This window comes from Drosophila arizonae, chromosome 5 (genome assembly GCF_054131065.1).
Source record: "Drosophila arizonae isolate 15081-1271.41 chromosome 5, UAZ_ARI_1.0, whole genome shotgun sequence".
Classification (NCBI taxonomy): domain Eukaryota; kingdom Metazoa; phylum Arthropoda; class Insecta; order Diptera; family Drosophilidae; genus Drosophila; species Drosophila arizonae.
The window spans coordinates 18,257,366-18,283,319 of record NC_142925.1 but is presented as its reverse complement, the minus strand read 5'-3'; the positions used below and the strand labels follow the sequence as shown (position 1 = coordinate 18,283,319).

At 39.3% G+C, this 25,954-nt stretch overlaps 1 protein-coding gene and 2 long non-coding RNA genes across 3 annotated transcripts; 2 read left to right on the top strand and 1 right to left on the bottom strand.

The window, feature by feature from the left end:
* The first annotated feature begins 3,544 nt into the window (after positions 1-3,544).
* pnut (septin 7-like protein pnut) lies at positions 3,545-6,433 on the top strand. Its single transcript, XM_018011814.2, has one exon. The coding sequence runs from the start codon at positions 3,879-3,881 to the stop codon at positions 5,502-5,504; it is 1,626 nt and encodes a 541-aa protein (XP_017867303.1). The 5' UTR covers positions 3,545-3,878; the 3' UTR covers positions 5,505-6,433.
* Positions 6,434-16,660: 10,227 nt separating this feature from the next.
* LOC149268604 (uncharacterized) lies at positions 16,661-18,039 on the top strand. Its single transcript, XR_016270336.1, has 2 exons — positions 16,661-17,405; positions 17,492-18,039. It is a non-coding gene; the product is annotated as an uncharacterized LOC149268604 (long non-coding RNA).
* On the bottom strand, positions 17,054-18,822 carry LOC149268603 (uncharacterized). The gene is made up of 2 exons (XR_016270337.1): positions 18,758-18,822; positions 17,054-18,676 (listed from the first exon to the last, which is right to left on the bottom strand). It is a non-coding gene; the product is annotated as an uncharacterized LOC149268603 (long non-coding RNA).
* Between the last annotated feature and the right edge of the window lie 7,132 nt (positions 18,823-25,954).

The following is a 25,954-nucleotide window of genomic DNA, read 5'->3' as shown; positions in this document are numbered from 1 at the left end:
GAAACGTTTACAGATCGATTAAAAATAAGTTCCCATGGGGTACTAAGATTTTGTAAGCAGTCAAAGTTGGGATATTACAGAAATCTATTTCAATGATATATATCAAATGTAATTAATATATATTTTTTTCGAAAATTAAAATTAATGTTAAGGTCTTCATCTAAGGTCAAGTTGAAATCTATTTTATTCGACTAAACACAAATCACTTTTAAGATCAGGACAAAATGATGTAAATTAAATGAGAAGTGTTCTAGATTCATATAAATTAATTCAGATTATTTCAAGAGGTTGAACGATCAATCAGAATCCAATTTATATTCTGGAAAATGGGATTTAATAATACACAGACCATGTGGAGTATGTGTAGTATAAATATATAATTAAAATTAAACAAAATTTTAAGATAAAAATAATAAGATTGCTTAGATGTTGTGTTCGTTTAGTTATTTTTTAATAAAAAAAAATATAGTATACATAGGACTGACATTTTTGTCCACGATCTAATATGATTAGAAAATATTTCTAAATTATTTTACAATACATTTATATATAAAACATCATTATATAAAACACTATGCATTTTAATAACGATGGCTACTTTTGCTTCTAGATTGCTCTCTAAAACATTTTAAATATCTAAAACAATTATAAAATATATATAAAAGATAAAGAGATCTTTAAAATTTGTACTATTCCTCCATCCGGCCCAAAGATTTGCCCTAAAACCGCCTCAGACTACAAGAAAAATTTTGCCAATTCTTAGCTGCAATAATTTCAATTCCATGTGCTGTAAAAGAGTGTCAAGATCTCTGAAATTTTTATTTGGGGGGGTTGGTTTACTGTTGTAACGGCTATCCGGAGCCATTGGTCAGCTGCTCTGATGATGTGAAATGTCAAAGGCATTGAGTCTCGTGCCATTTGCCGAAAGTTGGCACAGCTGCTGTTTGGCTAGGCGAGCAACAATAGCCGAGGATTGGGTCCGGAGCTGGGCTAACAGAACGGCGCTAAGACCTCAACTGACTTTCAAGGTAGATGCGTCGTTAATTGTTGCCTTTGGCTGGGCTGGCGTCTTACATAATCACGAAAGATGCGCGCCTAAGCGACAAAACAAATGGATTTGTATGAAGCGTGCCTGATACGAGGCAGCTGCCAAGGGGAAGATCAAGAAGCTGTGTGTTGAAGGGTTGCCCGAGATGCTGAGTGTGCGAGTGTGTGTGTTTGTGTGTGTGTGTGTGTGTGTGTGTGGAGGGGATTACCTGCTGTGTAAGATTTGCGGTTGGAACACACAGCAAATGCCTGAGCCAGGGGATCACGCAAATCAACATTGAAAATGTGGTTTTGCTCAACTAAATTTAGTTTCCGATTTCACTTTTATTTAACTCAAGTGATTCATTTCATTAATAGAACTAGAAAGTGTTTTATTATGATTCAAGTTTAAGTTGAAAATTGTTTAATTTTTATTGAGATTTCTCATGATTTTTTTTAGATGACAAACTGCCTGACGTATATTAAAGTTTTAGTCATAGATTCGCATCCATTCAAATAGCTTCTTATATACTATAGTATATAACGACTTAGATCATCATTTATGACAAAATTCCCTAGCGAATCTCTATGAAAGCAGGTTTTATAAATAGAGATCTCGACTCTTCAAACTCAGACCACAATTGTCTGCCTGGAGAATAGATTTGCCAAGAATGAATTCTTGCAAAAGTCTTTTCTTCTTATTAAAAGTGAAATCCAACTAAAAATTCATAAATATCCAAATTGACTTTATCAATCAAATGGTCAGTATATATTAACCTAGTTCATCATTATCTATGTAGCGAGCTTATGAATAGTTTTGTTGAGGAATCTATGAAAGCAAGTTTTATTAATAGAGATCTCGACTCTTCAATTTTAGATCTCAATTGTCTGTCTGGAGAATAATTTGCCAAAAGTGAATTCTTGCAACGGTATTTTTTGTATCAAAAGTGGAATTCAACTAAACCTTTATAAATATCTAAATCGACTCTATCAGTATTACAATAAACTAGACTGTACCAAGGTACAGTCAAATCTCGCGTGTGCGAGAATCAAGCACAACTGCTGCGAGTCATATCAATTCATAAATATAATAATTCCGACGCAGAGGCTAAAATTAAACTCAAGTTGAGATGTGAGAAAAAAACTTTCTCACGATCACCTTTTGGGTAGACGCGTAAAAATCCACGTGCAAAAGGGGGAAGGAACTACCACCGCCACCACCACCAGCAACAACAACAGCAGCAGCAACTGGCGACAACTGCGGAAGGAAGCTAGCATAGCCACGCAGGCGGAGTAGGACGCAGGACATATGTATGTACGTGCATGGATATGTCATGGTGGTGGTTGCCAGTTGGTGAGGACGGCCCCCTCGCCGATCCTAGCGACTGCATGAGAATTTAAATTACAAACAAACAGCACAATCGTCAGCCATTGTTTGTGTGTGTATCGGCATGTAGGGACCATTGGCCGAGAGAAGGCGGCGCAGGATAACAGATGATGGTGTGGGAACCTCAGCGAGGACACAGTCGAGCATGAAGCAGCCGTGCTTGAGCTGGGGTGGGCAATTACCGAGTTCGACTCTAGGTTAACTACACGCTAATGTGCCACATTCCCACATTCGTTTGCCGCTGTCGCAGCGTCTCCTATATGACAGAGTGACTAAATAATTTTTGAAAATTAAGTTGATGCGAGTGCCCACACGCCCGCCACACATGTGTGTAGCGCAGCAATATAACAACGCTGGCTACTAATACACACACACGCACAGAAGCTATTCCATTGACTCAGCTTCTCTCAGAGCGGCGTGCGCTCTCTTTCCAACAACGCTCTTACTGTCGGCGATCACGCTCATGCGCAACAACAGCGTCTTACAAAAGGAAAGAAACAAAAAGTAAAAGCGTTGGTTTACAAAATGGAATTGTTTCTGTAAGGCTGCATTACAAAACTGAAATAACTGGAGCGCATGTACACATTTATACACATAAAGCATATGTGTCTTCAGCTATTTTTAACCGCACACACAACAAAATGATAAGAATATTTTGTTGTGCATTGATAAATTTGAGACGGGCAGCAGCGACGTCGGCAGCATTGTCAGCAGCAATATTTTGAGGCAGCTGCACTCGGCTAAGCCTACAGAGAGTGCCATTATTTTTACGCTGGCAATGCTCTGAGAGAGCGCGCTCTACCATAAGCGCTGCCAACGTGGGCGCTACTTCGAAATGTTAATTTGTTTGCATGAAATTTATGAAAATTATTATCAAACTGAACATATAAATTGTATTTATTATATTATTTAATTTTGTTGTAGTGCCTAAGGGTATAAAATGGGAAATTCAATGTTTTTTACCTGATTTTCACTGCTGACACACTTTTGCTTGAGTCGTGTTGGCAGCACCAACTAGCCTGCAGCGTGCCATATGCTTGTGTGTTTGTGTATTACTCATGCGCTGAGCCCTTGTGTGTGCCATATGAATGTGTGCGTTGCTCTTTCGTCTCTTTCATGCTTGTGGGCAGCAAGCGCTCTCGCTGCAACAGCAGTCGCTTGTTTTTCGCTCACTCAATAGCACGGCCATAGCGCGTTGCTGGCGTACTTATTATTTTTTTGCGAAGAAGAGGAAGAGTAGAAGCAGCAGCAGAAGTAGCAGTGCAAAAGTTTTGTTGACACCGAAAGAAAAAGGAAAAAGGAAAAAAAAAACCCTTAAACAGACTGAGCAAAAGCAAAAAACTAGGCGTGACGATACAAAAGCGTGCAAAGTTAAAGCCCACAGAGTGTTTCAGAGACGAAAGTGAAATTCGCCAGGCGAAGCAACGCTCTGATAAACTAAATAAAAAGACAAAAACAAAAACAAATGAATAGTCCTCGCACAAACGGCGCCATCTCAGCGCTGCCCAGCACCTTGGCACAATTGGCGTTGCGCGACAAGCAGCAAGCGGCGTCGGCGTCAGCGTCGGCATCGGCATCAAATGGCAGCGACTCCTCGATAGCAACGCAGCGTCCACAGACGCAGCCGCCCAGTGTGCCATCAGCGACAGCAGCGGCAGTCACTAAACTGCAATTGGCAGAGGCGGCGGCAGCGTCGGCCAGTGTGACCAGCTCAAATGGTGACTCGAACAAGCTGACGCACGACCTGCAGGAGAAGGAAGCACAGCAACAGCAGCAATTGAAGCCACAGAAACCTCCGTTGCCCGTGCGCCAGAAGCCCATGGAAATCGCCGGCTACGTGGGCTTCGCCAACCTGCCCAATCAGGTGTACCGCAAGGCGGTCAAGCGAGGCTTCGAGTTCACACTGATGGTGGTGGGCGCCAGTGGGCTGGGCAAGTCGACGCTCATCAATTCCATGTTCCTGTCGGACATCTACAACACGGAACAGTATCCGGGCCCCTCGCTGCGCAAGAAGAAGACCGTTGCCGTGGAGGCCACCAAGGTAATGCTCAAGGAGAACGGCGTCAATCTCACCCTGACCGTAGTCGATACGCCGGGCTTCGGCGATGCCGTGGACAACAGCAACTGCTGGGTACCCATACTGGAGTATGTGGACAGCAAATACGAGGAATACTTGACGGCCGAGTCGCGTGTCTATCGCAAGACCATCTCTGATAATCGAGTGCATTGCTGTCTGTATTTCATAGCGCCATCGGGTCACGGTCTGCTGCCATTGGACATTGCCTGCATGCAGAGTCTGTCCGACAAGGTGAATCTGGTGCCGGTGATTGCCAAGGCGGACACCATGACGCCCGACGAGGTGCATCTGTTCAAGAAGCAGATACTGAACGAGATTGCTCAGCATAAGATTAAGATCTATGACTTTCCCGCCACGCTCGAGGATGCCGCCGAGGAGACAAAGGCCACACAGAGTCTGCGCAGCCGTGTTCCATTCGCGGTGGTCGGCGCCAACAGCATCATCGAGGTGGATGGCAAGAAGGTGCGGGGTCGTCGCTACCCTTGGGGTCTGGTGGAAGTGGAGAACTTGACGCACTGCGATTTTATTGCATTAAGGAATATGGTAATACGCACACATCTGCAGGATCTCAAGGATGTGACGAACAACGTTCACTATGAGAACTATCGATGTCGCAAGCTCTCCGAGCTGGGACTTGTCGACGGCAAGGCGCGCCTCTCGAACAAGAATCCGCTCACCCAGATGGAGGAGGAGAAGCGCGAGCACGAGCAGAAGATGAAGAAAATGGAGGCCGAAATGGAGCAGGTCTTTGATATGAAGGTCAAGGAGAAAATGCAGAAGCTCAAGGACTCCGAACTGGAGATGGCGCGTCGGCATGAGGAGCGCAAAAAGGCGCTCGAGCTGCAGATCCACGAGCTGGACGAGAAGCGACGCGAGTTCGAGCGCGAGAAGAAGGAGTGGGAGGATGTGAATCATGTGACGCTGGAGGAGCTCAAGCGACGAAGCCTCGGCGCCAACAGCAGCTCCGACAATGTGGATGCCAAGAAGGAGAAGAAGAAGAAGGGTTTGTTCTAAGTCAAGCAGCGCTAGTTTATAGTCCGGCGAAATATCCTCCTACTTAACAAAAAGCAAAACCGAAAAAAAAACGAAATTGATTGATTAATATACTACACTTTAAGGCCTCAAAAATCTCGAGAACAAAATACCATATAACGAATTATAAATAGCGATACATACCAATACTATAAACAGTGCATATACATATATATATTGATATATATATATATACTATATACCAATGTATCAAACAGGTCTCATCTATCGGTTCCATCTTTCCCATTCAATAGACTTTGCAGACTTTCGCTTGATGTGAAAATCCGCGAATTCGAACCATCTGACAGACCTGACATATATACGTATATATTCACTATATTCTCATATATATACATATATATGTGTATATACATATATGTCTAGGTATTACTTGGCTTTCGCACAGCAATCGCGCATTTGTTTTTTAGATGCATACATATTTAACAGTTATTATTATTGCAGTATTTTTACCAAAATATATAAACGAAATCAAAACACAAAAAAACAAAAAAAAGAGAAAATACGAAAAAAAAAAGAAGCGCATTAAGAACTTGACGTAACATTTTGACTAGCCTAAATGAATTGAAAGAAAACCTAAATTGTATTTACAAAATACTTAAATATCGCTTAAATAAAATGATAATTAATACAAAAACAAAATTAACACACAGATAAACGATATATCCTAAGAAAAGGAACAACAATTAATATCAGCTATATCGTATGTAATGTGTACCGTAATAATGTGTATTCTATTTCCTATTATACACCAGAAGTCATAATAACACAAAGCAGCAATACACAGACACACACACGCAGCAGCAGAAACACCAACAACAACAACAACAACAAAAATATACTCTTGCATTTTACAAAATAAAGTCTTCTTTTTAGTTTAACTACATAAAAAAGCACCATTTGGTGCTGTTTATTCAATTGCATGGCACACACACTTAATATTAAAGTAAAATATGTACATACATACGCATACATATATATATATATAGGCAATACAGGGTGTATTTTATGAATGGCACGCGTCGGCCGCGAAGCATGGGAATTAGCACCGTGACGCTTCGTTTCGAAATGCCTTGGCGCTGCTGCACTCTCCGCCCGTCATATGCTGACTAATATCTGGCGTACACCTTCGGCTCCAGTTCCATAGAAATGCATATCAATTCACTGTAAAAGTCAGGTCTTCAAATGACGCAGCTTGGGAATGAGAATACAATCGAATGAGGCAATTATAAAAACTTTATTTATTTATATACATATATATTTTTTAACAACTATGTTTGCACTTACTATAATCGACTTATCTTTGACTCACACAATAACACAGTAAACATTTATTATAAAGAATACGATAACTTCAGCAAGAGGTGTGCGTTGCAGTAGTACGGGAAATTTAGTTCTTATCACAAGAATTTTTGTAAAGCTTGAATGACTGCGTACAACAGTAAAATATGCTCGGTTCACTGTTCGCTCTAGTTGGTGCCGTCTGTGAAATTTATAATCACATTTGCATATTGTTCAATTATCAATACGTCGTTCTCAAGTATTTGAATGCATAGAATGCAACTTTCAGTGCAACAATGTGAACAATGGGCGAAGTCCCCATTTTACAACAGTTAAAAGCTGAATTTAAACTCTTCATCTAATTATTCTTCATCTCTCGATCTTGATTTTTCGATTCAGTGCCAAACTGACTTCTGCTTTGGGCTTAGTGGGATAACCAAGATGAAGGCGTAGTCACGTAGTAAAAATATGAAGAACTTAATCTTGAGCACTCCATCTTATTTTTTTACTTTCTCTGATTCAATTCGATTCAATACCAATAAATGTTATGGGCATAACATCTTATTTCTTTTATAATGCCCATACAAAATATATAATCACTAGCTCTATGTAGAGTTTATGCCGAAAGTAGCCATTTCGCCCATAGTACTCTGTGCCAAAGTTCAGCGGCACCCTTTACTGCCCACAGTTCGCAAGCAAATGCACATGTATGCAATTTCATACCACACCCTATATACATATAGGCATACATATACTCAGTTGGCCAATGCATGGAGTCAATTTGACAGCGGAGGGGCCCACTTGAAATTGCTTTCTAAATGGCCCGGCTGGGGCCTAACAGGCGAAGCAGAGCCCCCAACGTATGGGTATTTAATTTATGCATAAAAATTAATCCATAACCCAATTGAAAGGCACTCAATTAATGCCGTATAAAGCGTAAAAAGAAAAGCCAGCAGTGAAAGAAGCACGAAACATGGAGCGAGAGTGCGCTTAGAGTCGATTCGATTCGATTCGATTGGCAAGGAGTTGTAAGGGGATTGCGGAGGCGTGCAGTTGCTTCAAGTATACACACACATATAATGTATACACATGTGTACATACATTAGTGTATATACATATACGTATGACTGTGTGTATGTAAGTCAACAACGTTGACGCAGCACTTAAACAGCAATTGCTGGCGATCAATGAACGCAAGCAGCAAAAGCAACAACAACAACAACTGCGGCAACTATAGCCACAGTGGAGTTTGATGTTTTGTTATTGCTGCTGTGTTGTTTTTAGGACGATGACTCAAATACCCAGTGAGAGACAGAAGGAGAGAGAGATGGTACACACACGCACATACCTAAGTAAAGATGTTCATGTACATATGCATGCTCGGGCGCGGACGGGCGGCCGAGGTGTCTCGTGCTTGCTTAGCTTATCAGCTGAAATGAGAGCGCTGCAGAATTAAGTTCATTTGACTGATGTTGTGTGCATTGTTGTGCTCACCCTGTTTTGCAACACATGTACATATGCTCCACACATGGGCTGGACACCCTGTAGCGTTCTTTGTCTTGCCTTTTGAGCTACATTCTTGCACGTCAAATCGCGCAGAACGAACTCTAAAATCAAAAACAAATGTTGACCGTTCTTCTAATAAGCCGGCAACCGCAACACACACTCGCACATACACACACGCTCCTATTTCATAGACACACACATGCGTGAAATGCTTTTGAGAGCGAGAGAGCCATCAACTGTGGCAGCGACGCACGCTCACCCACACGATCCGAGCGCTTGACATATTTACGTGACGCCGAGAGGCAGAGAGCAGCCAATTGACCAAATCTAAGAGAATGCGCGTCGCTGTAAGCGCTGACAGTGACAGCGACGGCGACGGCGACGGCGACGCTGCGCTTGCGCTTCGTTTTTATTTGAAATTTCCGTTTAAAATTTCTTTGGCTTCGACTTGCTGCTGCTACGCGCTCAGTTTCAGTGCTGTGGCTCCCCCTCCCCTCTCTCCAGTTGACATTTGACATTTTTCCAAGCGGCAACGGGAAGTAATTTTTATAGGTTTGTTTGTTTGCTTGTTTTGGCTCATGGATCGTTTGCATTGCCAGTCCAACTGCTGCCTGCTCCCCCTCTTCCACTCTCTCGCTCTATCCCGCATTTAGTAACGAGGCCTCGTCAATGTCAGCGCAGGCAGATAAGGGCTCGGCTTTGTATTTGTGTTTGCATGCATATATGTATGTAAGTACATGATTTCAATAATTTCTCATATTTTCTTATTTCGTTTTATTTACAAACAAAGAAATTGGATCGTGTGGGCTCTATCAGTCAGTTTTATGCAACACTTGTGGGAATAACAGATACATATTTGATAAAGACGCACTTCGATCGTAAATTATCGAGATCGGGACTGAGGGCCCAAGTAAATAAGCACTTGTTAAAGTTGACACGTTGTCGATGGACCCAACGGCAGGGGTGGGGGTGAGGGTAACTGTTTGCAATGCATTTAACGAGTCGAAGCTACAATAAACGAGAAGTTTTCGGTCCATTGTAGGGGCGCCCGGTACGAATATGTGAGTGTGTGTGTGTATGTGTGTGTGTGGTCACACATTCGAAAAGTACAATCCAAAGGACACGGAAGTTTTGGTCTCTACTTCCGCCCGAACAATAGATTCGAATTTTGAGTCCCGTAGCGGTATTTTGCTCATGCTCCCGTTCGTCCCTTGCAATTCTCTCTCTCTGTCCCTCTCACACACAAACGTCCTACCTTTTATTTCCGCTGCTCGCGTGCACAACATCCGCTCTTATAGAGCGATAAACAAATATCTTTACCGCTTTGCCTTTGCGATTATTTCGTATGTTTTTTTTTCATGCCGCTATTGTTGTGCATTTACAGTTTTGGGAACTCTTATTGTTCCGTCCACATCCTGGGAATGGGAATGCGAATGAAGCCATTAACAGGTGAGCAATCCGCTGCTCAGCTCGCTGAGGTGTTATAAATTTCAGATATGCATTGCTGTTGATCTTGAGTAGAGTTGACTCTGATAACTGATGAATTGATTTGTCTTATTTCAAGACATTAATTATTAACAATTACCTTACACATAAATACATATAATGTCATTAATTATAGATAATAATAAGTCTGACTTTTAAGATTCGATCTTTTCCTTAAAAGGCAATCCAGACTCTTCAGCAGTAATTTCAAATCGTTCGATGACCATTGTCTCTAATCATAAGAATTAACTTTTGGGGGTTGGGTAACAGCTATATTAAGAACATTATTATATAAAAACTTTGCTTATTCCCTATAACCCTTTCAAAAAATATATATTATTTTTTGTCGATTAGTAACAACTTAATGATATGATATGCCTTGTGTATCACATATCGTTGTTTTTGCATTTTATTTATTTTGCTGATTACCGCAAATGCTGTTTTGATTTGTAATGCGAGTGGATCGATTCCGCAAGCTGACGGAACGGGTGACATATGTTTTCAAGTACAATAACCGCATTGTAATGACGCTTAACGGACTTTTAATTGAAATCAAAACAGGCATACATTTTTCTTGTGCCTCTTCCTCCTCCTCTTCCTCATCCTCATCCTCATCCTCATCTTACTGAACATAATTTCAATAATTGAGCAACAGTTGTGATCGGGGACAGATTTGTGGTTGTCGAAATGACCCTGAGAACAGATTCTTTCGATTCTCATGCATTGACTGATTGATTTGGGAACCTAAGCAAAGTACTTAAAATTTGGGTCACTCGTAATTGGCCAGCTCTACACAGATTGCATAGGGGCTGAGGGCGTTGCGGGCTGCTGGGGGGCTGGGCGGCTGGGGGCTTCGGCTCTTAAAGCGACTTAAAAGTAGGTTAGGCTGCGGCTGGCGCTCGCTTGTCGTTCGGCTTGTCAGCCTTTTGTGCAGCATCTTGGCACAAGCCACCCTTTCATTTCATTATTCTTTTCTTCTTCTTCGTGTTATTTTTTTTTTTTTTTTGTATTTCTGTGAATGGTGCTCATGATGTGGATGAGGATGAGCACACGTTCGGGCCCCACTCTATTCAGAGAGAGATGCAGGGCAAGCGACCCATTCATTGCTACCGACTCATAATTGATGTTCAAATTGCTGCTGAATGATGCGTTGCTGTCGAGGAAGCACTTGTCACAGTTTTGTGACCATTTCTGGGCCGCCAGCGAGGGTTATGCAGGTTCTGTGTACGTTTTTCATTTCTGACAATTTGGATGCCCTGTATGTCGGGGGGTGTGGGGTATATCGATCGAACAATGAACTTCTTTGAAGTTTTTGTTAAACTATCTGAGAAGTGGAGCAGATTTGGGGATACTTTGACTTTGTGAGCTGTTGAATATGTTCTGTGAATATCTCTGTAAATTTGTATTCTAGGTTCAACATTGATCTTCTATAAAAAAAGTTATTATAGAAAGATTTGTAGTATTATCTATGGAGGAAAAATCTAAGATTAAACCTGGCTTAAATCTTGACTTTTTTCCAATATTTGTTATGAAAACTGAGAGATCTGTACTTTATTCTTACTCTTTTATTTATTATCTTTGGATATGAAGAATTCTGCTAAATTTGAATAGACCTTAGATATCGAAAAGAGAAGAAAATTCCTTAACACATGACTAAATCTATGGCCAAGCCTCCGAAAATGTAAGATATTTCATTTTGTATCCACTCAATAACTTTATCTAGTTTTTAGCTCAGACTTTCTCTAGGGTATACCTCCAGGGTATATCAGACTCAATCACGACTAAACTCTTGCTTCATTATCCGCATCGCTCGCGTTTTACTTATTGTTGTTGATGGCCTATGATGGTTTTGTTTAGCGACATCAAAATTGATTTAATTTGCTTAAATTAAAATAGCGGAAGCTGCCACAGAATTGTGTGAATTGCTTGGAGTCGCTGCCCGAAAGAGAATATTTCCAATGATCCTTGATTATTGCGCGTGCCACACGTGCCACAGGAAGAAGGAAATCAAACTCTAGAGGTAGACAGAAAATACGTTGCAGGGCAACTAATTTCCCTGGGCCAACAACAAATTTATTGAGCACGCTTACCGCATGAGCGCTGCCAACAAAGGACAAGGGCTCCCTCAGTGTGGAGAGCAGGAGCAGGAGAACAGCAGAACAGGACCCTCATTGAGCGCTGCAATGAGCCCGGCTCGGGGGTTGCAGTTGCAGTTGCACATTGTACATTGAGGCAGGACGAGCCATCGGCAGGGCCATTCGTTCTGTTTGTATAATTATTATCTGTGATCCCGAAATGAACGTTACTTTCAGCCCGGTGTTCCTTGCCTGGCACGCGTCAGTGTCCCTTTTCCAGGTTTCGTTTTCCTTTCTTTTTGCTAAAGACGCAGCTGCTGACGAAGAAAACATGAAGAATTTTTTTTTTGTACAAAGAAAACCAAAGATATTACTTATTGGAGCTATTAAAGTCGGCAAGAAAAAGACATACATATATACTATGGGAAATTATATATAATATAAATGCAGCGGGATTCGTAATTCTATTTATATGACATCACAGCTTTGGTCTTATCATGTAAACAATTATGGTATATGAAGAAATTTAATGTGTATTATTGGCATAGTCAGGGAGCTGAATGAAACTATTTCAGTGAGTAGTTGATAAACAAAAGCAAATCTATAATATACTTAATCACAGCGCAGTAAATAAAATAATGTAAGCAAGATCAGGGTAATAGCTGTAAATATTAATATATTTATAGAAAATGAGAAATAGGGGTGATCATTATTTTTTTTCTGAGAACTAAACTGAGTTAATTATTGAGTACATTTAATAGTGAATATTGCTATATGAAATATCAGAAAAATGTTAATCAATTTAGGCTGGGAATTTTTTTTAATGACTGCAGATAATGCAAAAATGAAGGCGAGAAAGCCCGATTATGATTTTTGAGATGTAGGATATAAATAAATAATTAATAATAATAACAAGTAAGAAAGCTCCAGTCGAGACTGCTCGACTAGGAGATACCCTGAACCCTCCAAGCTATCATTCTGCACTTCTTTTATGCACACATACATACACATGCATCCACACGCACGCATAAGCCTGCGCTCTGCTAACTGCGCAGTAAGCAGCGACTGCGCTTGGGCTGCGCTGCAGTGTGGGCAATATTATGAGAATTTATTTGTTAAATAATTTCTTTTGTAGACATACGATCTTAATGAAACTTTTAGAGCGTAATCATATGGTGAATATGTGTGTATATTCCAAAGCCCAAGTCTCTAGTATTTGAAATACGCTTTTTACAAAAGTGATGGTGAGGGGGTGAATTTAAGGGTGGGGGGTAAATTTTAATAAAAACCGAAATTGTATAAATTGCATATAAGCATACGTTAAAAATTTGGAGACTCTAGCAATAAGGGTGTAGAAGATATAATTTTATAACTGGTTTTCGATAAGGTTTTTTATCGATAAAAAAAGATCGGGATGAGTTATCGATTTTTAATGATAAACTTGATATGCGCGCTGTAATTACGGACATTTTAAAAAAAATTTAAAGCCTCTAGCTCTTATATCTTCTGAAATCGACGCGTTCATACATACGGACGGACGGACGGACGGACGGACGGACGGACGGACGGACGGACAGACAGGCGGACAGGGCCAAATCGACTCAGCTCGTCGCCCTGATCAAGAATATATATACTTTGTGGGGTCTGCCACGCCTCCTTCTGCCTGTTACATACTTTTAACAAAACCATTATACCCTGATTTCCCATTTTCAATGGGTTCAGGGTATAAAAATAAAAAACATTACAATAATATTTTGAGTCTAAATACAATAATAATATATATTTATATATTGAGTATAATTAGGCTATAAAATGAAATAGGAATGTCATCAGTAAAGTGAATTTTCCCATTGTATTTGTTGAATATTTTGTATACCATTCTAGCTATAGAGCAATAATCTGTCTCACATTTTTCAATCAATATTTGTTTTATTTCCCCTTAAAATAAAATTAAAAAAGTTCTGTATAATTTCAGTAAATATTTTTAAGCAATATTTCCATAAAAACTTACAAAGGTTGATCATTCAGAATTTATTCAACAATAACAATAACTCCAAAGTTTTTCAATATATTCCTTTATTTTAATATAAATGTAAAATTCGGATTTTAGTGTTTAATTGTTTTTTTTAAGGTATGCAATATATTATTATATTTTATGCAAAATGCAACGCAATATATACTCAATTCTGCATTACTTTTCGACTGAGCTATACCCAATTGCAGATCTGTAATGATTTCAGTATGATTTCGGTATGATTTGGCGTTTAAAGGTCGTCGCCTGCTGCATGAGAGCCGAACTCAACTTAATTGGCTTGCGGGACTGGGAATGGGCGTGAAATGTCTCAACTGCATTTGGCCAGACATTTCGAGGGAAACCAGCTAGGTCTCTAACCATTTTCATGGTTGCCAGCAAATTATCTATTCCGGGGTTTTTGGCTATGGTCGAGCGCACAGCGTGCGCTGGTCGCGATTGGAAACCGACAACCGACAACCGGCGACCACAGCAAGTGCCTGGATACTAGGTAAGTTGGCCGGAATGAGATGCAGAGCCGAGCCGAGGCGTGGACACTGCGCTGAGACTTTGAGCCACACTCATAAACGCATTATGCATGCCACCTTGGGGGTAGATTGCATAGGGACAGACGGACAGAGAGAGAGAGAGAGAGAGAGACTATTTCGCAGTCTTAACGAAATTTCTGTATTTTGTGAATGCAAAATGTCTATAAAACCATAACGCGTTTTCTACGAAACGTCACAGGTAAAGTCCTTCGCGAGTCCTGCTTCTTCTTGTTTGGACAAACAAACAATGTGTGCAACGTTTGTCATCTTTTTAAAGGTATTTTTGTAGTTGGCTCATAAAGCGATTATAATCAAAATTAAAACGCGCCTTTGTCAGCCAATGCCTTGAGATACAAATATATGGTATATGTATTTTTAAAGACAGAGGTTTTTCGCAGCGCTCTAATTATGCTGATGTACCTAGTTTATGATTCGGCTATAAAAACAGTTTCAGAGAACTAGAGTCGAGGCGACACGAGTCCCTCTGATTCGTCGGTTTTCGACTATTCAGCATAAATAAAGCATTAACTTAGCATATCGCAGGCCTGAGACTCGTTGGCATTGTGAGGTCGGGAGGTCCTGGGATCGCATGGCATGGATCGTGGCCAGGTGTGCGCCAAGACTCGTGTGACGGCATCTCATGCGCACGCAACATGGAACGCGTACAACAAACCCAACTTCCTCCCCTCTGTCTCAGTCGCTGCCCCGTCCCTGTCAACGTCAATCGTAATTTGCTGGCATTTTCTGAATGCGCTGCGCAAAAAGAACGATCGCAAGTTCTCTTGCAGCCCCTGCAGAGCCTTGCCAGCCACCCCAAATGCTTTTCCAGTTTTCGGCAAGATTTTCGAAATCTTATGCAAAATGTACAACTGCTATAGAGGCCGAGTGTGTGAGCGAGAGGGAGAGGGTTGCTTTCGCAGCGGTTCCCTGAGGTTCAGTTAAGCGCAACGACCTTTGTCTGGCCAGTCGAAGGGGAGGCGCTTTCGGGCGCGCATGTCTTTTGGTAGAGGTAGAGGTAGAGGTAGAGGTTCGGGGCTGGTTTTACTGTACTGTGGTAACTGGCACGCAGCTGTTGTTTCGTTGCGCAAGAGCGTTCCTTAAAGGCTCTGCCAAAGACACCCCAAAATTAGAAATCGTCTTTTGCTTTGCTGCTGTGCAACGCGTGTGAAACTTTTTACACAATCGAAGCTGGCCATACTTCAGCCATTTTGTTTTCGCCCAACTTGAATGCGCCCGTCATCTGGCATTATGGCATAGATGGATAGCCTGCCGGGCCAAACTCTGCTTTGCATCAAGCCACCTCTGCTCCTCTACTCAGGGAATGTGGCAGAAGCGTGTGTGCACACGAGCAGGGTCCACAATTTCTATGCTCTAAACATAAATCGATCGTATAGTAATTGTTTTGGTTTTTTTTAAAGAGATATTATAATGGATAAATAGCAAAGGTAAAAGTAGAGAAAAGACTATAGACTCTATAGTATAGAGTAGTATTCTACTTTATTTTAAACTCATATCTGAATATATTAATTTTTTTTTGTCTTTTTAACAACAAAAGATATGTTATGCATTTAACAAAAAAAAAAAAAGAAGTGAAATAATAGAATTTATGATATTTATTTTCTTATTGTCAGATTTAAAATTTATAATTTATAAATATGTTTATTTTAAATTTTTACGTTTTACTTTGTTTATTTTATTATTATCTTTGAAGGAGATATCTAAAATCTTAAGTTACTTTTGTGTATAGAATTTTTCATTTCAAGAATGTGTTGGAAATAGGCTTCAATCTGAAATACTAAAATAAAAAAAAATTTATATATTCTCACTAAATATATTTATTAATAATAATATATATATATATATATATATATAATATAATAAATATAATATAATATATATATAAATTATTGATAAATAAAAATAAAAAAGAAAAGAAAAATCATTCTATAAATATTAAAATAATTATTATTATTATTATGTATTTTAATTTCATTATCAGCAAAATAATAGATAAAACGTAGTATGTATATCGAATATAAAATAATTGTTATTATATATTTTTTTATAATCAAATTTCGGCATTTTTTATACTTAAATTATATATTTAAATATAATTTAAATATATATAATATTTACTTGAAATTAATATATATTATTTACTCGTTAATTCGATTTTTATAAACCTATAATAAAATTTAAATATTTGTATAAATATGTATATCAACAGCTTAAAATTGTAGAGCATGCCGAACGCAAAACAATATATCTATATATATAAAAGAAAGTTGTGTAAAAGTGAAGACTGCTTATAACTTGATTTGGGCTGAACCAATTTTCATGGTTTTTGATTTGTTGGATTTGTCTCCGCAACGAGTTTAGTATAGGGTCTTAAAAATACTGAAAAAATTTGCCGAATACTTGAAAAACGCGGTTTTTTCCCCAAATGTTCAAATTTTTTTTATACCCAGTAGGCTTGGTAACAGTGACAGTTTTGACAATAGTGTAGAAGTAAATAAACAAATGTAGTCAGTCAGTCTACGGTCTCCTGACCTCGAGCAGACCTGACTATTCAAAAAAAAAAAAAAAAAAAAAAAAAAAAAAAAAAAAAATTTCAAATCAAAAGGAAAAATATTTCAAATCAAAAATCTGCAAAAAATCAAAAGATTAAAACCTGACTGTTCAAAAAATAAATAAAAAATTAAAAATTCGAAATTAAAAAAAAAAAGGTAATTATTAAAAAGTGTATTTTTGGCTTTTTATATTTTCGGACTTTTAAACTTTATAAATATTTCAAATCAAAAATCTGCAAAAATTAAAAAAAAAATCAAAAGATTAAAACCTAACAATCAAAAATAAATAAAAAATTCAAAATTCAAAATTCGAAATTAAAAAAAAAAAGTTAATTATTAAAAATTGTATTTTTGGACTTTTACAAAAGCTAAATATCTCGAAAGTTCAGGTATTTGTTTGTCTCAAACATAAATTTGTGTAAATTATTTATATTTATATTTCTCGATTGTTTTATATGGTTTTGTGCGAGGGCAGTATTACTATTAATAAAAATGCCGCGTCCTAGAAGATCTAATCTTTCCCGGCGGACCCATAATGCAATTAGGCAACGGAATGGCGCGAGTCAATTATCTGACGAAGAGCGAGAAATCGCCCGAGAAAGGCTCCGCGTTAGTACCCAGCAAAGAAGGGCCTTAATTCGTGCTTCTCAAAGAGAGGCAGCCCGTGAAATGGCAATAAGAAATGGTTCAAGGATTGATTTGAATCGAGCAGCGTTTCGATATGATTGCACCATTGATTACAGCTTGAATCGTTTAGTTTGCATTGGTCCAATGGACGTTGTTTGCCAGCATTGTGGCGCATTGAAGTTTGCTGGTGAAACGCCCGGTTTGTGCTGCCTTAGTGGTAAAGTGACATTGCCATTAGTGGTCTCGCCACCAGAGCATTGCGTTCCCTGCTTTACGGCGAAACACTAGAATCACGACATTTTCTAACGAGCACTCAAAAATACAATGCCTGTTTTCAAATGACTTCATTTGGGGCGGAAATTATTGGTAACGGATATAATCCGACATTTAAGGTAATTTACGTTAAAAATGTTATTTTCCATGACTGTCAAAATAAAAAAAAAATAAAAAAAAAAAAAATTTTGGAATAATGTAGTTTGTTAGATTTATGTAAAAAGTGTTTGTAAATCTAACTATAACTATGGCTTTGAATTTAAAGATTCAAGGCCAGATTTGCCATCGCATTGGATCATTGCAACCTATTGAAGATGCACAGCAAAAATTCTTGCAAATATACTTCATGGGCAATATGGAAGAACAACTTGACCGGCGTCAAGAAATGAACACAGCTATGAAAAGAGCAATTCTCCAAGATTTGCATGCTTAGAAATTTAAACCAATCAAAACTGTGCAATGGAACGCGTTTGGTGATAAGAAAACTGATGAGCAATGTGATTCACGCGTCGATACTCAAAGGAAAATTTAAAGATGAGGAAGTTCTTACTCCTAGGATTCCGATGATCTCAAAAGATATGCCCTTTGAATTTATTTGAATTCTCGCTTCGTCTTGCCTTCGCCATGACGATCAACAAGTCACAGGGCCAATCTTTGACTATTTGTGGCCTCAATCTAGAAAATGTGTGTTTTTCTCATGGTCAATTGAACGTGGCAAGCTCACGTGTTGGCAAACCATCCGCATTATTTGTTCTTGCACCTGACCAAAAAACGAAGAATGTCCTTTACAAGGCGCTTTAATGAAAATCCGATTAATAAATTAATCAGAGTGTATCCCAACCTGAACAACATAGCTTTCAACAATTTTTTACCTAGAAATAATATAGAGGGCAATGCAACGTTTGCCGGGCCAGCTAGTTTAATATAAATATACATATATATTAATTTCTCAGATAAATTACATTTGAACTTTCTTGCTAAGCTCGTAGTTTCCGATAAATTACATTTTTCCATGACTAGTCTAGATTCCTGAGTCTTTGTTTTTCGCAAATAGAGCATGAGAGATAAGTGGTTCGAGTGATTAGAGAGTGCGAGCTGAATGCGAGGCAGTCAGTATTGGATTCACTCAGACCTTGAGTCAAATGCAATCCGTGGATGGGTTTGCACTCACCCATTAATGAGTGCTGAGTGCATGCAGTGGGATTCTAAACAAGTCAAATGCCGACAAATGCGCCGATGGCCTTGATGGCAGCACTTAGCGTGTTTATAGCAAAAAAGGACCAGAGTTGGCACAAGGCTGCATAACGGGATGCGAGATGCGAGATGCACAAGGTTAGGTTTTACGATAGACACGGCAAATTTCCAGAGTTCCGTGTAATGTTCAGGCGATGACAGCAGAGACAGCAGACACAGACGGACAGAGGGACAGACCGACAGAGCGACAGGGGACAGGGGACTGGCGAAAGGCTGTGCTGAAAGGATGCGCAAAGTTAACGGCGAACAGGAAGGACTCGATGCAAGAAAGGATAACTTTACGAGCGGGCTATAAACGCATTTGCATTGATCAATATGAGCACGGGCAATGGGTGATTATTTGTTTTGGTCACAATAAAAGCGACGGGTGGCCAGCACAATGGGCATGGTTAGCCTTGCCAGCATTTGAGCCATTAGCGCAGCGATTAGTGGCTTCGTCTCAAAGGCTACAGAGTCGCGCTAGAGTTAGCCGGCGCACTTCCCGGAAGATAGGGTATGCTGGCTAATATGTGAATATCTCTCGCTCTCTCTCTATATAAATGTATATGTTTTTTTAGCCAATCTCTGTTATTTTTTTCAGTTCTTTATTGCGTAAAAAACGTTTGGCAACTTTGGCTCGGCAGATTACAGAAGTCAATTTTGATTCCCGGAACGCGATTGGCAATTGCATAAGCCGCCTTGCGTCGCGTTTATGGGTTGGCATATTGTTAGGGTAAAAAGGCTTTGTCTGGTTATTTCGCTGAACGGAGTTTAACTGAACGGCACACGGGTTTTGGGCAATGTTATGTAAGCTCGAGTCCAGGAATAGCTGAGGCCGACTGTAGAGTTTTTCCCGGAATTATATAAGAATCTTTCCAGCAAACTAGCCAAGTAGCAGCCAATCATTAAAAAATTACCTCTAATTCCAAGCAATACAGACCTATATAAATATAGTAAATAATCTTAGATTCAGCTTATCGCAACAAATTGCCTATCAAAATACGTAGATAAGATGTTTGGCAATGGAAGACTTCCCACAGTCGCAGTCTGCGACATGAAACACAGTTGAATATAATAACAAGTAAGAACGTTGCAGTCGGGCGATACCGATTGCAGAAGACTCATTCACAGCCCAAACGCTGTCAACCAGAGTATATAGTGCAATTTTCAAGTCTAGTGCGCAACAAAAAACAGGGCATGATCCCATTTAAAATGGGAAAATCATCGATAGCTATTGCTATGATCATTGCATAATTGCATTCAAATTACATGCATATGTATATAATTTATACAATTTTGACTTTTAATAATATACATGTATTTATATCCATATATTGGATACCGGCTTCAAGCTAGCAGCAGATCAGCGCGATTTTACTATACATGTGCACACACTCATCGTCTATTCTATGCGTACAGACAGAAGCGCGCCTTTTCTCACATTCTTAGAATTTCGATTGATTTCTGGACTTTCTAGCCGTTACTGTAGTTTTGTCTGATGACGCTCTCTTATTAAGCTATTCTATTTTAGCAGCTGAGTGCTCGAGCAAAGCAATGGCGCGGGTGCTAAGGGCGACGCAAGTAACGTTAGAGTAGGGAGGTTCGAACCTCTACTATGTTTTTTTTTTTTTTTTTCATACATTTTTCGTTTTTTATAAAATAGATATTTTATTGGGAAGGTGCGAGCTTGACTGAATGGCACTTAATACTTTTCATTTTCTTAGTCGAATAATTTTATAAGTTTAAATTTGTTTCTTCTTAAATAGCCCTCAAATACATATATGCAAATACATACATATGTATATATGTAAGTCTGCACGCATAGCATCAAGCATTCCAGCCTTATACACGCGCTCATTTGTATGTGTGTATGTATGCACACATAAATGCGTACTCTAGCATATTCTAAGAATCTCGTTGCGATTGATTTGTCTTTGCATTGTTTTTGAATTTCCAGCCACCACTCTGGCTTTTCTTTGCTATGTGGCGTCATAACAATAATGTGATTTCGTTTTAACTTCTATTGATCGAAACGACGCGGTGGTGCTGTAGGCTGAAGCGCCGACGACCATTATTTTAGCTATTTTGACAAACATGCTGTTTGGGTTGGGTGCGAGTTCAAATCCCGCGGAAAACACTTTTTTGTAAATTGCAAATTTTTGTTATTTTAGCTTCTTTTAAATTTTTTTAAATTCATAAAAATGTTTCCTTTTGTATTATGAATATCTATTAAGCTTATTCATATGTACAAATGCATAAATAGATGGCTGACGCATATAAATGTCGCGATACGGGCACTGTAAATGCCGATTGCCACGCCCCTAGTGGCCGTCGACTCCTCAATTTTAGCCAGTTCTTAGAACGAGTAACCGGTTACCTAAATGCAAAATTTGAATTCTTACGCTCAAAAAATGTGAAAATTACAGGGTATTTTTCGATATGCCACGCCCCTAAAGAGGCTTAAAAATTATTTTTGGGGCATAGATAGAGGAGGCTACCAGTAACTTAACTATCCAAATTTGAAGCTTCTAGCTCTTAAATTGTAGGAGATATAAACTTTTGCGGTTTGCCACGCCCCCTATGGGCGGACATATATCTACCATAGCTCGTTGGACTTGGGTGATCAACCCGCGTATATATACCAAATTTCAGATCTCTAGCATCAATAGTGCCTAAAATATAGCAGAATTCGAAAAATCACTATATCTTCAGGTCCGATTTGCCACGCCCCTAAGGGACATAGATATATAATTTTTTCACCCATCTTCATAGAATTAAAACATTAGCTTACGTGCAAAATTTCAGCATTCTAGGTTTATAACTTTAGGAGATACAGTTTTGTCCGATTTGCCACGCCCCTAATGGGCGGAGATATATCCGCCATAGCTTGTGATCTTGGGTGGTTGGCGCGGACCTACATACCAAATTTCAGCTTTCTAGCTCTTCAACAAACATGATTTCTGGTATTTCGGAAAATGCATTTTCCGATTTGCCACGCCCCTAGTGGGCGGATCGGGAAAATTTTAACACTTTATAAATCGGAGATATACACGAGTATGTGTTCCAAATTTCAAGTCTCTAGCTTCAATAGCGCCGAAATAGATTGCGTTCATACGGACAGACGGACAGACGGACAGACGGACAGACGGACAGACGGACGGACAGCAAGACGGACATTGCACAAAACCAATATACTCATTTCACTTTCGTGAATGAGTCTAAAAATTGTAAGAAAAGGAAAATAGGAAACCTGCTAAACTAATTTTCCCAGCCCACACAAAAAAAAAAAAAAAAAAAAAATGAAGAATAATAATAATGCCACAAACTGAGTAACAAGTGCGTGTGAACAGGACAAAGGGGCATTTGGAGGAAAAATATTCTCAGCAGCGCAAAAATGCTGGGCAAGGATCAGCAAGGATCGGGGCGCACTAATCGTTTATGATGATCAACGAGCTGAATCAATAAAACGAGACCAAGCCAAGCGATACCGAGCCGAAGACGAAGCGCCTACTCCAGCGATAGGCGAACCTGTTCCGAGGCCGACTGACTGGCTGAGGGTTGCTTGGATGTCCTTTTGTGTGCGTTGGAGTGTTACCGTTTGGCCGTGAGAACGCGTGAGGGCGAGCCAGCGGGGCAAGGATAACAGGTACAAGCCACAGGTATGCCACGTTGTGTATGCAAAAGTCACATTTTGTATGGGAATTCGAATGCTGATCGTGTGTGGAGTTCTTGCCTTGGGAAAGTGTTCACCATTGTGGACTTAACGGAGTGCTGGGAACCCAGCCAGCAAATATGTCGTGGGCGGTGGAAATGAAGATAGCGGAATATGGTTGAAGATAAGGCAAGGAATTTGTCAAGCGGGGGAAAATGCATGATGATATCCTTTACTGGGCTGAAGTACAGTTGAGAAAATGCAATTGAAGATTGATCGAGAAAATTAGTTGAAATAACAAATTTAATATATACTGTATTGTAGGACTCGACCCCGGCTGTTAGGTCTCCTAGGTAAATTTCTCTTAGCAATGATATAAATAAATTCGTTTTCAATGCAGATTTAATGTATACTATATATGTTTATTTAAAACAATATATAAATATACAAAATAAATAAAATTAAAAAAAAAACAAGTATTTTTTATTATATTTTTTTATTAATACTCTTACCTTAATTTGTAAATGGAAAACAAAATAGACATGTATATCATAAAAATATAAAAAATATAATTAATATATACATAAAATTTGTTTTAAATAATACTCTCGCCTTAATTCGTAAATTGAAAACAAAGGAGACATTTTTAAAAATATAATTAAGAATAATAAGAATGTTATAGACGATCTTATTGTTACCTTCTAAAAACATTTACTGCATTATTTACAGTATCGAAACTGAAATCTTCACAATTAGATCATATGATATATATCGAAAAAAATATAATTACAATTTTTTATAATTACAATTTTTAATACAATAGTTTACTACTCTTTTTAAACACATCTTTAGACTAACCTAAATTAGATTTTTCTAAACAATTATTTTGCTTTGCTCTGCTCTAAAAATGATATGAAATTTGACAAATCATTTGGAGGCAGAACAAAAAAAAACAGAAGGCATTATATATTTTTTCTTAGTCTCAACTCTCTTCACATCGTTCCAAATTAACTAAGCTCCCAATCTGTTCAGCCCGTCACATATGCTGGCCACGCCCACGGCGGCTCAAGAAACTCTTTGCGATGTGCCCAAAGGCGGCCCAGAGCGCTCAAACAATAAAATTTGTGAACTTCCTTCCGGTGAGCGGAACTGCAGCAGTCGCTCGCTGGCAAAAGGATATTATTGTGTAGAAATCTAAATTGCAAAATATGGAACATAGGTCACACACACTCACACGCACACACACGCACACAGAGAGAGCTCAAGCAGCGCTGGCTGTGGGAACCCAGGACGAGGAGAAGCAATTTGATTTGGGCCCACCCTCGCACCGATAGCATCGCCAGGGCTGAGAAAATCTCGTTTGTTGTGGCAGAGCCAGAAATAAATATCGAAGATTTCAGCGTTCCCTTTTGCAAAACATTTCCCTTTGTGCTAACAATATTTGTATACAGAAACAGGTTAACAGGTATTTAGGCTGAGGATCAGTCAGGATTAGAGTGAGCATAAGTAGACGGCAGCACGGCTCTCGAGTGGGTGGTCGACGAGCAGGCGACTGCAGTAAGACAAGAGTAATGCATTCACTAAACTCTGACTAGCCCATAAATTAGTTAAAGAGCCGCACTTGGATCTGCTCCAGCCAATTGAGCCAGAGGACAAGGGGCGTGTCGCGCTATGCATTCGTAATTTGAGCTGTGCGCACTTCTGGAGCGCGTTTCTCACAAGGCTAAGTGCCTGACGACAGGTAGTCCTGGCGCAGCTCTCAGCTCTCAGCTCTCAGCTCTCTGTCCTCTGTCCTCTGCTCTCTCCTCTGCTAGCTGCCTTGAGCAGTTTTCAATTTTCTCATTGGCGCAGCAAATCGCAGCGAGTAAACAGAGCCGCTGATCGATGATCGATGGTTGTTTGGATTCTTTGTCTTCGTCCTTGCTCGGGGCATCCTGTGGCGTTGGCGGCCTGGGCTCTAAGGAGCGTTAATTAGATTTACGCTGCACTCGAGCGGCTCGCATCAAAGCGCTGGTCAAGGCTCTCGATTTGCTTCGAATCACACGCACAATCACACAGCGCAATAGATAGATACACACCTGAGATACACCTGTGAGAAAGGACCGCACGCAGGACATGCCAGTGGTCAAAGACTGCTGGCGTTCCACTCACTGACCTTTCCGATTCCGATTCCGATTCCCATTCCCATTTCCCCTTCCCTTTCCCTTTCCCACTCCCATAGCCCATTGTTATTCGCATTTCCTCTTATTAATTTGAAGTGCCCGCACTTCATGCAACTGTTGCGCATCGCTTCCTTCAGTCGCTGTGGTCCTGCCTCGCTTCCTTTCGGCTGCCCACAGTGCTGTCCCGCTTTTGCACTTCCTGTGGGTCAGCTCGCAATGCTGGCCAAAACATTCTATTATTCCTCAATTGTTCCGATCCTTTGCTCACTGCGGGCGCGGCCCAGCGACGGAAGTGAATTCGATGGGTTTGATTGGCAGGTGTATGAGGAAATTAAATATATTTCCCAATGCATTATTATGTGGTTTTATTTAACTTAACAAGAACATTTATTTGACAGCTAGCATGACTTTGAGATTACAGAAGTGTAATTAGATTAAAGTTTATATTGATTATTTTGAAAATCTTAATTTGAATATTTGGTAAACTGTATATAGATCGAGGGCTTGATGTATTGGTTTATATTATGTATTTATTACTATAATGCCCTTTTATTTATCTGTTTTGTACGAAATTAATAACTATATGTTTTTAAGAATTTGAAATAAATTATAAATTATGTAAGTATTAATATAATAAATTGGTAAATTTTAGTTGGATCAAATGTTGCGCTGTTTTTTGTATTTGTTGTATTTATGCATATATTTATTATTTTAAATTACTAAAATTAATATATGTTTAACTAAATTGTAAATTTGAGATTTATAAACATTTTCTGTCAGTGCTTTAAATAGACTGTTAAATAAATTTCAGTAAATTAAAACTGCTTTACATACAGCTCCGGCAAGTAGTTGATTTTTAGCTAAGTTTCGCACCTTTGCAGCAGTACACTGCTTGACACTACATTCATCAGTAAGCAGTTCAAGCCAATACCCGCGCGTTTTGCGTGCGTTTTTGTGTACGTTTTACCATCGGTTTTAGTCGTTAAAAATT